Below are 14157 nucleotides of genomic sequence, written 5' to 3'. Positions count from 1 at the left end.
CTCTCTTTTTTTTTTTTTTTCCTCTGCCATCTTCCCTCTTGCAAAGCATTGCTGGGAACCGCATGTGGGTGACGCAGCAGCATTGTTCCAGCCTCAGGAAGCTGCTGCCTGCCGCTGCCCAAGGGCTCGGCAGGCGCACGCGGTTGCCAGTGCGGTTCCCGGAACCCGAGCGGAGCCCAAGGTGCTCTGGGAAGGGGACACATTTATTCCCCTCCCTCCCTCCCGACCCCCACCCCGCCCTCCGACCATGGCCCCAAAGATTTGGGATTCGCTTTGGTGCCGCTCAGATTAAAACCAACCTCTGGAGGTGGTTGGGCAAAATAGCGGGCGCGGGGGGGGGACCCCCCCCAACCCTCCCAGTGCGGGCACCGAAACAAAGAGGGCTCAGCAAACTTCACCACGGAGTGTCGGCAGCTCCAGAAGCGCAAGGTCAGGCAGCTGGCAATGCTGGTGGGACGGGGAAGGGACGTGGGGACGCTCTGGAACCAGGCAGAGTGAGAGGGAGGAGGGGGGCGCTGCTGGGCGGGGGGGGGGGGGGTCCTCTGCTTCCCTGGAGGAGTCCTTGGCTGGCGGTTGGGCTTCTCTCCCCTTGCTCCGGGCGCGCTCGCTCACGGGTGCCGAGTTCCTGCCGGCTGGGGGGAAGCATGTGGGGAGCTCACAGGGTTCCTCTTTGCCTTGTTATGCCCCGCAGCAAGATCCTTTTTGCCTTGTTGTGCCCTAGCAAGGTCTCCTCTGCCTTGTTGTCCCCCTCGGCAAGGTCCCGACCCGTCCGCCTTGTTCCCTCACCAAGCCAGAGCATGAGCAGGCAGAGAGGACAAGGAGGGCTCTTGCCCACTTAAGCTCCAAGCCGGGTGGGATTTGAGTGCCCCCATGGTCCCCTGGCTGAGCCCCTACCACCCGCGCCAAGTGCCCTGGGCTGGGAGAGGCACACCTACAGGTATCTATAGATAGATCCAGAGGTGTGTGAGCCCCCAGTCTCTGACCTTTTCCTTTCGGTTGTGCTCATGGGGAGGCGGAAGGGCTGCCGGCAGCACGCCGGGGTGCAGAGGGGAGGTTGCAGCTTCCTGCCTCCCAAAAAAACTTGGCAAGCGCTGGGAAACCATGCTGGGCTGGGATACGCAGCCCCGGAAACTTGGGACCCCTGCCCTGGTCCTTCCTGGCAGCAGGAAGCACCCAGCGTGGGGATGCCGGCAGGAGACTCCTGCCAGCGTAGCCATGGCAACGCCAAGTAAATAAAGCACCTTTGCAACGGACAAACTGGGTGGGAAATGGTGGTGAGAAGGGGGCTGCAATGGAGGATGGGGAGGGAGCTTGGGGAGAGGGTCAGGATGAGTGTAGGGAGACTACATCCGCCCAGGGCAAGTGTGCCTGGCACCGGAGGGCAGCGTGCCCAGCCTGCTGGGTGCCCAGGGATCAGTCAAAGTCAAAGCCAACCCCCAAGGCAATGCAAAGGGGAACAGCTCTTAGCTACCCAGCAGTTTGCACCAGGCTGCGGAGGGGCTGCTGGGGCACCACATCCTGCTGCTGCTGCACCCTCCAGCTACCCAGAGCCAAGGAAGAAGAGGCAGGGTGGTGGGGAGAACACGACCTTAATGGCTCCTCCTCCATAAATCTCTCCTGTATCTCAGGAGTTTGATGCTTCTCCCCCTTACCAGCACTGAGGAGCCTCAGGGCTGCCGTACAGCTGATGGAAGCTCTGGTACAGATGGACCCCACAGGGCTTCTCTGCCTCATGTGGGCGTGGGTAGAGGTGGGCTCCCTCCCAGCCCTGGTTGGAGCATGCTGGGCCTTGGCATCTGCTGGGAGCCCGCCTCGCTGGAGGGGGCCTGGCTTCCCACCTGTGCTTTTTGTCTCTCTGCCTTTTTTTTTTCTTATTGCCTCCCTCCATCCCCTTTTTTTTCCTCTCTCTCCATTAGCTGCTGCTAGAAGAATACGCCAACAGCGACCCTAAACTGGCACTTACAGGTGTCCCCATTGTCCAGTGGCCTAAGAGAGACAAGGTAGGAGCCTCAAAGAGGGGACTTGGGCTAGGTGTTGGTGTGATTGAGTCAATCATCCACCCGTGGCCTACACCTGGGGGGGGGGTGGCATCAATTTGGTACCTGCCTTGGGAGCCTGAGCTGGTGGGCAGAAAGGGAGTGGTGCAGAGGCTGGTCATGGGGCACAGCCACTTCTGTGGGGCACAGCGACCTCCATAGCTGCAGGCAACCACATTTGCTGGCTGTGGTAGTAGTCTCCCCAGGGTGGTGAGGTCTCTGAGGGTCTCCCCGTGGTGGCAGAGGTATCCCCATGGTGATGGAGATCTCCAGAGGCTTCTCTGCAGTAATGGAGGTCTCTTTGCAGTGGCAGAGGCCTCTGAGGGTCTCCTCATGGCGGTGGTGGTCTCCCTACAGCAGTGAGGGTCTCTGAAAGTCTCCCTGTTGTGGTGGAGGTCTCCAGAGGTCTTCCCCAAGGTGATGGTTACCCCAGCTCAGCTGTTGGATGATAAGTGGGTCAAGCCCAGCTGCTCCATGTTCTCCATCTCCTTGGTTATGCTCAGAGGGGCTGGAGCTCTGCTGTTGAGGGTGATCTGAAGGGTGTGGCTCTCCAGCTTGATAAGAGAGTCCTGGGTGATGTGGGTAATGTTGTCTGTCAGGGGAGTGCATTGCTGGTGCATTCCTCAGGAGATGAAAGATCTCCCTCAGCCTTGCTATGGGAAAGGCTCTCATTGTTCTCCTCCAGTCTGGAGGCCTCCAGTGCTGCCTTCACCCTTTCTCTGCCACCAAGCAGCCTGAAGTGGCGACTGGTGCAGGGAGCTGAGGAGGCAGCAGGAAAGTCTTTGTCAGATCAGGGGAGGGTTCAGGCTCAGAGACCTTGCAGTCACCTGCTTGAGTCCATATCCTCTTTCTCCCATCCTGAAGGCAGGATGAAGGTCCCAAGTTGCTTGCAGGACCAGAAGGCTGGGGATCCTAAGCAGAAGCCATGTTGCATGAGGCTTTGAGCAACCTGCTCTAGTTGCAGATGTCTCTGCTGACTGCAGGGAGGTTGGAGTAGGTGACCTTTAAAGTTCCTTTCCAACTCAACCATTTTATGAAGGATGAAGTTTGGTAGTTCATGTCAGCATCCCCCCTGCCTGTGTGCTGGGAAGAGCAGCCCCTTGCTGCTGGCTGACCCATGTCCTTTGGACCTCTACCAGCACTCTCCCTATGCCAGAGCGTTGGGTCTTGCCAACCTCAAGGAAGGCATCTCCCTCCTGGGTGTCTGCCTCAGGAAAGTGACCTTCCAACGTGTCCCTGCCTGCCTTTCTTCAGCTCTGCTCATAACCTGGAGCCCACAGCTGGGCCTGAGCTCCCTGGGCAGATGGGGGTGCAGGGCAGGCTGCTGCTGGCCGGCCGGATGTCCCCTCCACAGGCTGCCTTCCCTACCTCCTGTAGCTCACTGCTTCCTTCCTGCTGCAGACAGGCTCAGGGGCAGCCTGTGGGAAGAGCAGCAGACCCCATCCCACTGGGAAGGGTGGGGAACAGCCCATCTAAGAGGCAAACAAAGCCTCTCAGATTGTCTTTTGGAGGTGTCTGTTGCCTGCCCAAGAGCAACAAAAGTGATTTCTTGGTCCTGCAGCAGGGCAGCTTTTCTGGGAGAAGACACCTGGAGACTGCTACATGCTTTAGATGTTTGGCACATCCTTAAGCTGGGGGTTTTGGATGCCAGCCCTTCCCCCAAGCCCATCATCTGTCAGAGTGGTGGAACACATAATGGCAGGGATCTGCTGGAGGGCTGTACTGTCCCACCCGCGGATGCTTGGAGGTTCCCAGCAGACCTCAAGCTTATGGGGAAGCATGACCTGAGCACTTACATCAGAGCTCAGTGGCTGTACAGATTTGGGCCCCTCACTCCAGGGAAGGGCATTGAGGGGCTGGAGTGGGCCTGAGGAAGGGCAACAAATCTGGGGAAGGGTCTGGAGAAGAGGAATGGTAAGGAGCAGCTGAGGGTTGTTGAGCCTGGAGAAAAGGAGGCTGAAAGAAGGCCTTCTGACTTGCTCCAGCTCCTTGAAAAGAGTTGGAGGCAGACGATGATTGGTCTCTTCTGCTAAGGAACGAGTGATAGTACAAGAGAATACAGCCTCAGGTTGCCCCAGGGAAGGTATAAGTTGGGCATAAGGAACAGTTTCTTCACTGAAGAGGTTTGTCAAGGCCTGATGCTGACTGCCCAGGGCAGTAGTGGAGTCCCCATCCTTGGAGGTGTTTCAGAGAAGTGGAGATGCAGTACTGAGGGCCATGGTTTGGTGACGCCCTGGCAGTGCTGGGTCGAGGCTTGTACTCCATCATCTTCAGGGTCTCTCCCAGGCAAACCATTCTGCTGTTGGCTCACTGCACTGCTGATGTTGGATCACTCTCCCACCACGTCTCTCTCTCTCTTTGTCACCAGCTAAAGCTCCAGGCCCGGCTGAGGGTTCGCCTGCCCACCATCCCCATCACCAAGCCACACACCATGAAGCCAACCCCTCGCCCAACTCCCGTCAGGTCAACAGTGTCCCCCATCGTGTCGGGCGCCCGGAGGCGGCGGGTGCGGTGCCGGAAATGCAAGGCCTGCATGCAGGGCGAGTGTGGCATGTGCCACTACTGCAGGGACATGAAGAAGTTTGGCGGTCCTGGCCGCATGAAGCAGTCCTGCGTCCTCCGGCAGTGCTTAGCGGTGAGTCCGCAACCTGCGTCTCCGTGCAGAGTGCGCTGCAGGCCTAGCAGCAGCTCCGGGTTGGCCCACTGCGGCCAAACAGAGGAGGACAATGATCCTAGGGAGTGGTTGGTCCCTTCCTCACTATTGAGGGAGGAGGAGGGAAGGGTGAAGGCTGTCCCAGCCTGCCCTGGTTTCACTGCTGCTTTCCTTTGTAGCCCAGGCTGCCTCACTCGGTCACGTGTGCACTTTGTGGGGAGGTGGATCAGAACGAGGACTCGCAGGACTTTGAGAAGAAGCTCATGGAGTGCTGCATCTGCAACGAGATTGTCCACCCTGGCTGCCTGCAGGTGAGGGGCATGGGGACAGAGAGAGGAGGGCCTGGCTGTGGGAAAGGGCTGCTTCTGACTGCCTGCTTCTCTTTCCAGATGGATGGGGAAGGGCTGCTCAACGATGAGCTCCCCAACTGCTGGGAGTGCCCCAAGTGCTACCAGGGTGACGACACAGAGAAGGGCCAGGTAAGAGGCAAGCTGTGCTGTGACAGCACAAGAAGAATGTAAGGCTGTTGGAGTGGGTCCAGAGGAGGCCACAAACACAATCCAAGGGCTGTGAGAACAGGGTTGAAAGAGTTTAGATTGTTCAGCCTGGAGAAGAGAAGGCTCCGATGAGAGCCTTTTTGTGGTGGTCTTTCATTACTTAACAGGCAGCATAAGAAGGCTGGGACAGACTTTTGATCAGGGCCTGTGTTGACAGGACAAGGGGTGATAGTTTGGAACTAAAGGAGGGAGATGGAAAGTGGAGAGAAGGAAGCAATGTTTTATAATGGGGGTGGTAGTGACACTGGTCCAGGTTGCCCAGAGAGATGGAGGAGGCCCCATCCCTGGAATCATTCCAGGTTAGGTTGTTTGGGGCTCTGAGCAACCTGCTCTAGTTGGGCGTGTCCCTGCTGACTGCAGGGACGTTGGACTAGGTGACCCTTAGAGGTCCAACCCAAACTGGTCTGGGATTCTGTAACATCTGTCCTCCCTTCTGCTGTGGGAGGTAGGCACTGTTCCACCAGGTGGCCTGGAGGACAGGCAGGCACCAGTGCCATCCAGGTGACCGGCTGGGCAGTGACAGTTGAGAGTGGGTGTTACTGGGGAGGCAGCAGCAGCATACCACAGTCTGATCCTGACATCCTGCGGTGGGATGAGCTGACAGCCCTCTCCTCTCTGTCCTTGGCTCCCAGGGAGCCCGGCGGCAGGCCAGGGCTAGGCTCCTGCAGAAGCGACGTGGGCAGCTGGGGCCCTCTGCCAGGCAGCCAATGGACACTTTGCGGAGGCAGCTGGCACGGTGGCGCCTGCCACGGTGGCACCTGCCAGCACTGCCCAGAACATTGTCCAACAGCTGCAGCACTGCCTGTAGGACTGTGCCCACTGCTGGGGATGGAAGTGAGGCAGCAAAGGCAAGCCAGGCTGGGTGGCCACCCTGGGACACCTTCACCTGGGTGATGGGCATGCTCGGGGTGCACAACTGCCTGATTCCTGGGTCTCCCAGCACTTCAGGTGGACATGGTGAGCACCCCTTGTCCCCACGGTGCATGGTTCTGAGCTGTGATCCTGAGAGGTTCTACTTGCAAGAGGCAAGGGACTGAAAGGCCACCCCCAAGCTCAGGGAGCACGCCTTTGGTGAAGGGGGAATGAAAATGTTGGTAGCTAGTGAGGTTGGATCCTTATACTGATGATAGTGGGCACTGCTGGTGAAGGCCCTGCCATCTGCAGAGGGGAGAGGCACCCTCCTAACCCACCATGGCTCCATCCTCACTTAACCTCCTTGCCTGCAGAAGCGGAAGGTGGAGGAGAGTGACGACGACATGGCGCAAGCCAAGGTGCTGCGTCCCCTGCGGAGCTGCGAGGAGCCCCTCACCCCCCCACCCAACTCACCCACCCCCATGCTGCAGCTGATCCACGACCCGGCCTCACCGCGCGGGGTGGTGACGCGCTCGTCCCCGGGAGCTGGCCCCAGCGACCACCACAGCGCCAGCCGGGACGAACGCTTCAAGCGCCGGCAGCTGCTGCGGCTGCAGGCCACCGAGCGAACCATGGTGAGGGAGAAGGAGAACAACCCCAGCGGCAAGAAGGAGCTGTCAGAGGTGGAGAAGGCCAAGCTGCACGGCTCCTACCTCACTGTCACCCTCCAGCGCCCCACCAAAGACGTCCACGGCACTTCTATCGTCCCCAAGCTTCAAGCCATCACGGCCTCCTCCACCAACCTGCAGCACTCTCCTCGCGTCCTCATGCGTCATGCGCCCACCCGAATGCCCCTGCGGGGCGGGGGGGAGGAGGAAGCAGCCGCTGAGGAGGAGGATGAGGAAGAAGAGGAGGAGGAGGAGGAGAACGCGGAGGAAGGGGGGGCAGCCCGGCTGAACGGGCGCGGGGGCCGGGCACCAGAGGGCGAGGAGAGCTGGATGCAGCGGGAGGTGTGGATGTCGGTCTTCCGCTACCTGAGCCGCAGGGAGCTCTGCGAGTGCATGCGGGTCTGCAAGACCTGGTACAAGTGGTGAGTGTGGGGGCGTGGGCTGGGGGCGTGCAGACCACCTCCTGACCTCCAGACGGGGCACGGCCCTGCCAAGCTTTGTGCCTGATGGGCAGCCAGAGGGAAAAAGCAGGGAAGGGATCCCTGTGGAGCTGGACGCTGTGCCCAGCTGCTCCCTCTGCCATATGTGCCCCAGTCTTTATTGTCCCCTTCTGCCACCTCCTTTTGGGAGACAGCGGCAGGCTCTGCTGGCACCTGAGCACCTATGTCCCCTGCCGTGTCCTTGTGAGGTGCTGTGTCCTCGTGAGGCACCAGTGCCCTTTCCTCACCCACCACCCTGCCTGATCCTTATGCTTCCCTGCCTCACATCTTGCCTGGGCCTCCTGGTAGGCTGGGAATGGTTTTTCTGGCTGGATATACTGCCTGGGGGGGCAGCGGGCCTGAAGACAATGCTGGCACTGGGACAACTGGGGATGGAGGGGCTTGGGAACAGATGGGGACTGGGAACTGGGAGGTTTCTCACCACCAAGCAGCAGGAGCAGCACAGTTGGAGAGAACTGGGCCCCTTTGAGCAGTGTCTGGTGGGATTGGTGTGGTGTGATGGTGGCTAGGGGAGAGTGACCATTCACCTGCCATTGGTGTGGTACCTTCAGGGGTGGTGCTGGTCTGCTGGTGAGGTTGGACCAGGCAGTTTTGCCTACTGGGAGGGAGGATGTCTAAAATCTTCATTCTTCTGGAAGGGGTAAAGTGGGCAGAGAGTTACGACCTGGAGTTTAGTGTCACAGCAGCAAAACCCCTCCAGGGCTGTTCTGGGCATCCTCAGGTGGCCAGACACCCTCAGCAACCACCCCATGTGCTGGAGAAAACCAGGCAGAGCATCTTTCTGCTGGGCTGTTATGGGGCCATGCCAGAGCCAGGCTCTTCCCTGAAGCTAGACAAGCCACCATCCATCTCTCTTCTCACAAGACTTCGGGGCTCAGCTTTCAGCCGTGTCCTTGTCCCTAGGTGCTGTGACAAGAGATTGTGGACAAAGATAGATTTGAGCAGGTGCAAGTCCATCACTCCCCAGGCACTGAGCGGCATCATCAAAAGGCAGCCGGTCAGCCTGGACCTCAGCTGGACCAACATCTCCAAAAAGCAGCTCACGTGGCTTGTCAACAGGCTTCCAGGTGAGCTGGGCTGGGGAGGGGGCCCTGCCTCTGCCACCAAGGCTGCTCCAAGGCTTTTCCTGGTGGTTTGACCACATCAAGACACGGGCTCTGCACCTTGATAGAGTTGTGGAATCCTTTGGGTAGGAACAGACATTTTAAGGTTGTGGAGTCCAGCCCTTAACCCAGCACTGCCAGAGCACCACCAAACCGTGACCCTCAGCACCAGATCTCTGCAGCTTTGAAACCCCTTCAGGGATGGGGACTCCACCACTGCCCCAGACAGCCTAGGTCAGACCTTGACAACCCTCGAGAGCAAGAAATTGTTCCTTGTGTCTAGCCTAGATCTCTCTTGGGACAACCTGAAGCTGTTTCCTCTTGTCACTTGTTCCTCAGGAGAGGAGCCCAACCCCCACCTGACTCCAGCCTCCTTCTGAGGAGTTGGAAAGAGCTGAGGTCTCCCCTCAGCCTCCTTTTCTCCAGGCTCAATGACCCCAAGTCCCTACTCGGGTGCCTGGATCCCATCACGCAGCAAGCAGCCAATAGCAAGGTGCTTTCCTGCTGCTCCTTCAGCATCCAGCTCCCTGTCCCACCCCAAGCTGGGAGTGGAGCTGCTTCCCACTGTGCCTGGAAAAAGATCTGAGGTGCCTTATGTCTGACCAAGCCTGTTTAACCTGTTCTCTTTCTTCCTTCTCCTGACAGGCCTGAAAGACCTCATCTTAGCAGGCTGTTCCTGGTCTGCGGTCTGTGCTCTCAGTACCTCCAGCTGCCCCCTTCTCAGGACCCTCGATCTTCGGTGGGCAGTTGGAATCAAGGACCCTCAGATCCGGGACTTACTCACACCTCCAACAGACAAACCCAGTAAGATGTTGTCTATGCTGTTGTGCACCAAGGCTGGGGGCAGTGGTGCCTGAGGGGGGTCCCCACAGGGTGGTGGAAGAGGATGACCTGCTGAGTCTGGAATTCTCCAAGTCAGCAGGTCAGAGTAACAGAATCATGGAATGGTTTGGGTTGGAAAAGATCTTCAAGATCATGGAGTCCAGCCCTTCACTCAGCACTGCCAGGGCCCTACCAAACCATGGCCCTCAGCACCACATCTCCAGGGCTTTGAAACATCTCCAGGGATGGGGACTCCACCACTGCCTTGGGCAGCCTGGGACAGGCTTTTAGAATCCTTAAGGACAAGAAATTGTTCCACCTGTCCAACTTAAATCTCCCCTGGGGCAACTTGAGGCTGTTTTTATTTGTCACTTGTTCCTTGGCAGCAGAACCCAACCCCCACCTGGCTCCAGCCTCCTTGCAGGGAGTTGCAGAGCACCAGAAGGTTTCCCTTCAGTCTTAACACCCCCAGCTCCCTCAGATGCTCCTCACCATTCCTGTTCTTCAGACCTTTCCCCAGCTTTGTTGCCATTCTCTGGACCTGGTCCAGCCTCTCAATGTCCTTGGAGTGAGGAGCCCAAAACTGATTCAAGGATTCCAGATATTCCCTCACCAGTGCTCAGTCCACAGAAGTGATCCCTTGCCCTGCTTCTGCTGGCCACACTCTTGCTGATCCAAGCCAGGTTGCTAGTGCCCTTCTTGGCCACCTGGGCACACACACCCTGGCTCATCTCCAGCTGCTGTAACTGACTCCTCCAGGTTCATTTCCACTGGGCAATTTCCAGCCTGGAGCCTTCATGAGACCATTGTGACCCAAGTGCAGGTCCCAGGCCTTGGCTTTGTTAAACCTCATTCCATTGGCCTCATCCATGGATCCAGGATCTGTAGGGCCCCCAACCCTGAAACAGATCAACACTCCCACCTAGTTTGGTGTCATCTGCAAACTTCTGAGGGTGCACTCCTCCTCTCGCAGATCCTAGTCCATGCTCAGCTTCCTCTCTCCCTCCTCAGGTCAGGACAATCGCAGCAAGCTCCGCAACATGATCGACTTCCGGCTCGCGGGGCTGGACATCACGGACGCCACGCTGCGGCTGATCATCCGCCACATGCCCCTGCTCTCCCGCCTCGACCTCAGCCACTGCAACCACCTCACCGACCAGTCTGCCAACCTCCTCACGGCCGTGGGCTCCTCCACGCGCAACTCCCTCACCGAGATCAACATGGCAGGTGGGTGCTGCGCTTTGCCTGCGCCGAGGGCGGCCTGCCTGGGCTGTGCATCCTAAGGTGGCTTCCCCCTCTCCACTCGGTGTGCAGTTGCACACGAGCCCAGCAGGGTGGGGATTGGAAGGGCATCTTTGGAGATCAGCCAGTCCAAGCTCCCTGCTCAAGCAGGGCACTCACAGCAGCTTGCCCAGCAGCACAGTGCCCGGGGTGGGGTTGGAAGTTCTCCGCACAAGGAGACTCCACAACCTCTCTGGGCAGCCTGCTCCAGCCCTCCAGCACCCTCACACCAAACAAGCTTCTCCTCAGCTTCACATGCAACCTCCTAGTTCCTAGATTGTGCCTGTAGCCCCTTGTCTTGTCCCTGGGCACCGCTGACAAGAGTCGGGCCCCAGCCTCTTGCCCCCCGTAGCTTCTTCAACCGTTGCTGAACATCTGAGCAGATCCCCTCTGGGGCTGCTCTTCTGCAGGCTCAGCAGCCCCAAAGCTCTCAGCCTTTCCCTATGAGAGATGTTCTGGTCCCTTAATTATCATAGGCTCCCTTGAACTCTCTCCACTATTTCCCTGTCCCTCTCTTGAAGCCCAGATCTATATGCAGTAGCCCAGATGAGGTGGAGTAGAGGGGGAACAGAACCTTCCTTAGCCTGCTGGTCACATTCTTAAGTGGAAGCTCAGCTCTGTCTTTGTGGAGCACCTCATGGAGCACCTCACTCCTTGTCTCCCTGCAGGCTGCAATAAGCTGACAGACCAGGCCTTGCTCTACCTGCGTCGCATCTCCAACGTCACTCTGATTGACCTGCGAGGCTGCAAACAGATCACCCGCAAAGCCTGTGAGCACTTCATCTCGGACCTGTCCATCAACAGCCTCTACTGCTTGTCTGATGAGAAGCTGATCCAAAAGATCAGCTAGAGACCCTCCCCGGGGCAGACTGAGGAGAAGGAAAAGAGCCCAGCCCACCCCTCTTGGAGAGCCGCTCCTCCACCTCCCCACCTTGCCCTCCGTGTCCTGCCGCAGACTCCCACCTGAATCGGCAGGCAGGGCTGCTGCTGGCCTCAACTCCACCGTCCTTCCTCCTCCACTCCCGGGACTTCTGCTGAGGAAGATGTCCTGCCAGGCTGGCCAGTACCAGAGGAGGAACGGGCAGAGGGCCGGGAGCCTGGGCCCAGAGGCTGCAGCCGCTCGCTCCCACAGCAGAGGCTGGAGTCAAAGATCTCTGCGCAGAGAAATGGGGCACCCTCTTCCCTTCACTTCTCCCTTCTTCCTCCCCATCGTCTCCTTGCCTTGGAACACTTGTCACTTCCCCTGCAGCACAAAGCTTGAGGGCCAAGGTCTCTCCAAGGAAGCAGGAGCAGAGCTGGAACAAAAATGTTATCCCCTCTCTGTGCCACCACCAGCTCCTCACTTCCCCTGGCCCCGCTGCAGGAGCTGGGATCCATGCCCCTCCCTTCCCCCACCGCTCTTTGTACGTTGAGGGCAGGAACGTGGTGGGTTCTCTGCCTGTGGCCAGGAGCAGGAGGCTTTGACCTGGGGAGGTGAAGCTGGAATGAGGCCATACTAATGCTCTGGAACCTTCCTGGAGTACCAGAGGTGGCAGGTGGGGCCAGGCGCCAGCTGGGGAGCAGAGGAGAATCCACAGGTACAGCAGAGCTCAGGGAGGACTCGGGAAGCATCAGCCAGGGCTGAGGCAGCATGGCTTGGGAGGGCCTCCTCTTCCTCTCCAGCTCCCTGCATGGCAGCATGAAGCACTCGGGAGGGTGGGGGGGTGCGCTGGGCACTTGGGGGGGCTGTGGCCGGAGGGGCCCTGCTCGCCCCACCACAGTGTCCTCTCCTTCCCACCACCACCATCACCCCTTTTGGCTGCCGTTTTTCCTTTTGCAATGAATGGTTGGTCCAAAGAACCTCTCTCTAGGGCAGCAGAGAGCTTTTTGCACTTTAAAAAACAAACAAACAAAAAACAAACAACAACAACAAAAAAAAAAAAAAGAAAAAAAGGAAAACAAAAAAGAAGTACAGAGGGGAAAAAAAAAGAAAGCAAATGGGTGGGGGAAAACAAAGGTTGGATTCTTCTTTTTGGGTCACAATTTTATTTCCCTCCCTGTCCTGCCTGTGACTTGGACGCTCCCTGACTCTGCCTGGTGTCAGGACACCGCTCACCCCAGCCTCTGCCACCAGTCCCCAGCTCTGGAGAGGACATCCTGGCTGAGAGGGTCCCACTGAGAACGTCCTGGCTGATGTCCCACTAAAGATGCCAGCATGGACAGGTACAGCACAACCTGGCCCAGCCCACATCACTGGTGCCCAGCCCACATCACTGGTCCCAAGCCCTGGAGAAGATACCTTGGCTGAGGGATATCCTGCCAGGGATAGCCTGGTCAGAGGGTCCCACTGAGAACATCTTAGCTGGTGAAAGGATGGCTCAGCCAAGAGGTCCTACCAAGGGCATTGCCACTACCCCACTGCTTCAGAAGCAATAAGGGAGGAGAAGAGCTGGCCAGCACCAACCCTTCTGCCTCAGCGCAGGGCTTGGTGGCATGGCCTCTGCTCCAGGATGGCCACCTTGCTTCAGGACAAGGGGGACTGTTGTGTTGTGTGGCCAGTCCAGAGGGATTTGAGCAGAAACCATCCCTGGGCAAGAGGAAGAACCACCAGAGAGCTGGTGGAAGCCACCTGAGATGGTGGCTGCCATGGAAAACGTCAGAAGACTCAAAAGCTTGGAGTTTTTTCTTTCATGGTTTGGGGTGGGTTTTTTTCCCCCCCTTCCCTTTTTGGATTCCTGTTTTGGTTTTTTTTTTGTTGGAATTCTGCCACACAAGCTGAGCTGGGGTTTCCATTGCCACGCCTGGGGCCAGCAGCGTGTCCCTTGTCACCCACCAGCCACCATCAGCAGCTGTAGGGTGGGCTGGGGAGGAGTTGTGGGGGAAGGAAGGAAATGAAACCACCCCTAAGGAAGAGAGGAAAACAAACAAGAAGGATTTTCTATCAGGAATCACTTGGTGATTTAAAAGCAACCCCAGACTGCTCCCTACCACCAGCTCCTGCAAGAAAACAAACAAACAAGAAAAGTCACTCTTAAGGGTTTGGTTGTGGTTTGGTTTTGGTTTTGATTCCCACCCCTCCCCAACCCCTCCACCTCTTCCCTCTCTCCCACCCCATCCCCCTTTCCCCTCCCTCCCCCAGGAGAAATATTGTAAATATCTATTTTTTTGTTGGCGATTTAGAGTCCAATCTCTGATGTTTGTGCTTTAAAAAAAAAAAAAAACACAAAAAAAGCAAAAAAACAAAAATAAAACAAAATTAAATGTAAGCATTAAGGGTCAAAAGCAAACCAGGTCTGATGTTCTCTCAGTGGGGATGGTGTTTTGGGGGGGGGGCTGGGGGAGGAGGGAGAGAGAGGAGTGGAACTTTTCCTGGTAGTTTTCTTTCTTGTAGTTCTTTTTTGGGGTTATTTTATTTGATCTCTTTTTTTTTTGTTTTGCCTAGTTGGGTTGGTGTGATGGTTATGACATCACCCAGACTAGACTCAGCCCAGCTGGAAATTAAGGGATGGAGCTTTATATTTACAGCTTAGCACAATCTACGAGCAGATATTGCAGCCCAGAAAGCCAAGCAGAGCCTGGGCTGCAGCAGAAGTGTGGCCAGCAGGTTGAGCGAGGTCATTCTCCCCCTCTGCTCTGGTGAGACCAGACCTGGAGTGCTGCATCCAGGTCTGGAGCCACTATTGCAAGAGGCATGTGGAGATGCTGG

At 57.5% G+C, this 14157-nt stretch overlaps 1 protein-coding gene across 4 annotated transcripts in view; it reads left to right on the top strand.

Moving 5' to 3' along the window:
* Positions 1–13738, top strand: part of KDM2A (lysine demethylase 2A) — a 46299-nt gene extending 32561 nt beyond the window's left edge. For 3 of the 4 annotated variants that reach the window (XM_064163432.1, XM_064163434.1, XM_064163433.1), the window contains exons 14-23: positions 1917–2000; positions 4405–4671; positions 4869–5000; positions 5079–5168; positions 5879–6094; positions 6473–7188; positions 8170–8333; positions 9015–9173; positions 10203–10418; positions 11141–13738. In XM_064163432.1, coding sequence (XP_064019502.1) covers positions 1917–2000; positions 4405–4671; positions 4869–5000; positions 5079–5168; positions 5879–6094; positions 6473–7188; positions 8170–8333; positions 9015–9173; positions 10203–10418; positions 11141–11322 — 2226 coding nt within the window. In that variant the 3' untranslated portion in view covers positions 11323–13738. The remainder of the gene's footprint in view (positions 1–1916; positions 2001–4404; positions 4672–4868; positions 5001–5078; positions 5169–5878; positions 6095–6472; positions 7189–8169; positions 8334–9014; positions 9174–10202; positions 10419–11140) is intronic. The other variant, XM_064163435.1, reaches the window with a different exon arrangement.
* The last annotated feature ends 419 nt before the right edge of the window (positions 13739–14157 follow it).

This window comes from Pogoniulus pusillus, chromosome 24 (genome assembly GCF_015220805.1).
Source record: "Pogoniulus pusillus isolate bPogPus1 chromosome 24, bPogPus1.pri, whole genome shotgun sequence".
In the NCBI taxonomy this organism is placed as follows: domain Eukaryota; kingdom Metazoa; phylum Chordata; class Aves; order Piciformes; family Lybiidae; genus Pogoniulus; species Pogoniulus pusillus.
The sequence above is the reverse complement of the archived record's forward strand: the minus strand, read 5'-3'. Positions and strand labels throughout refer to the sequence as shown.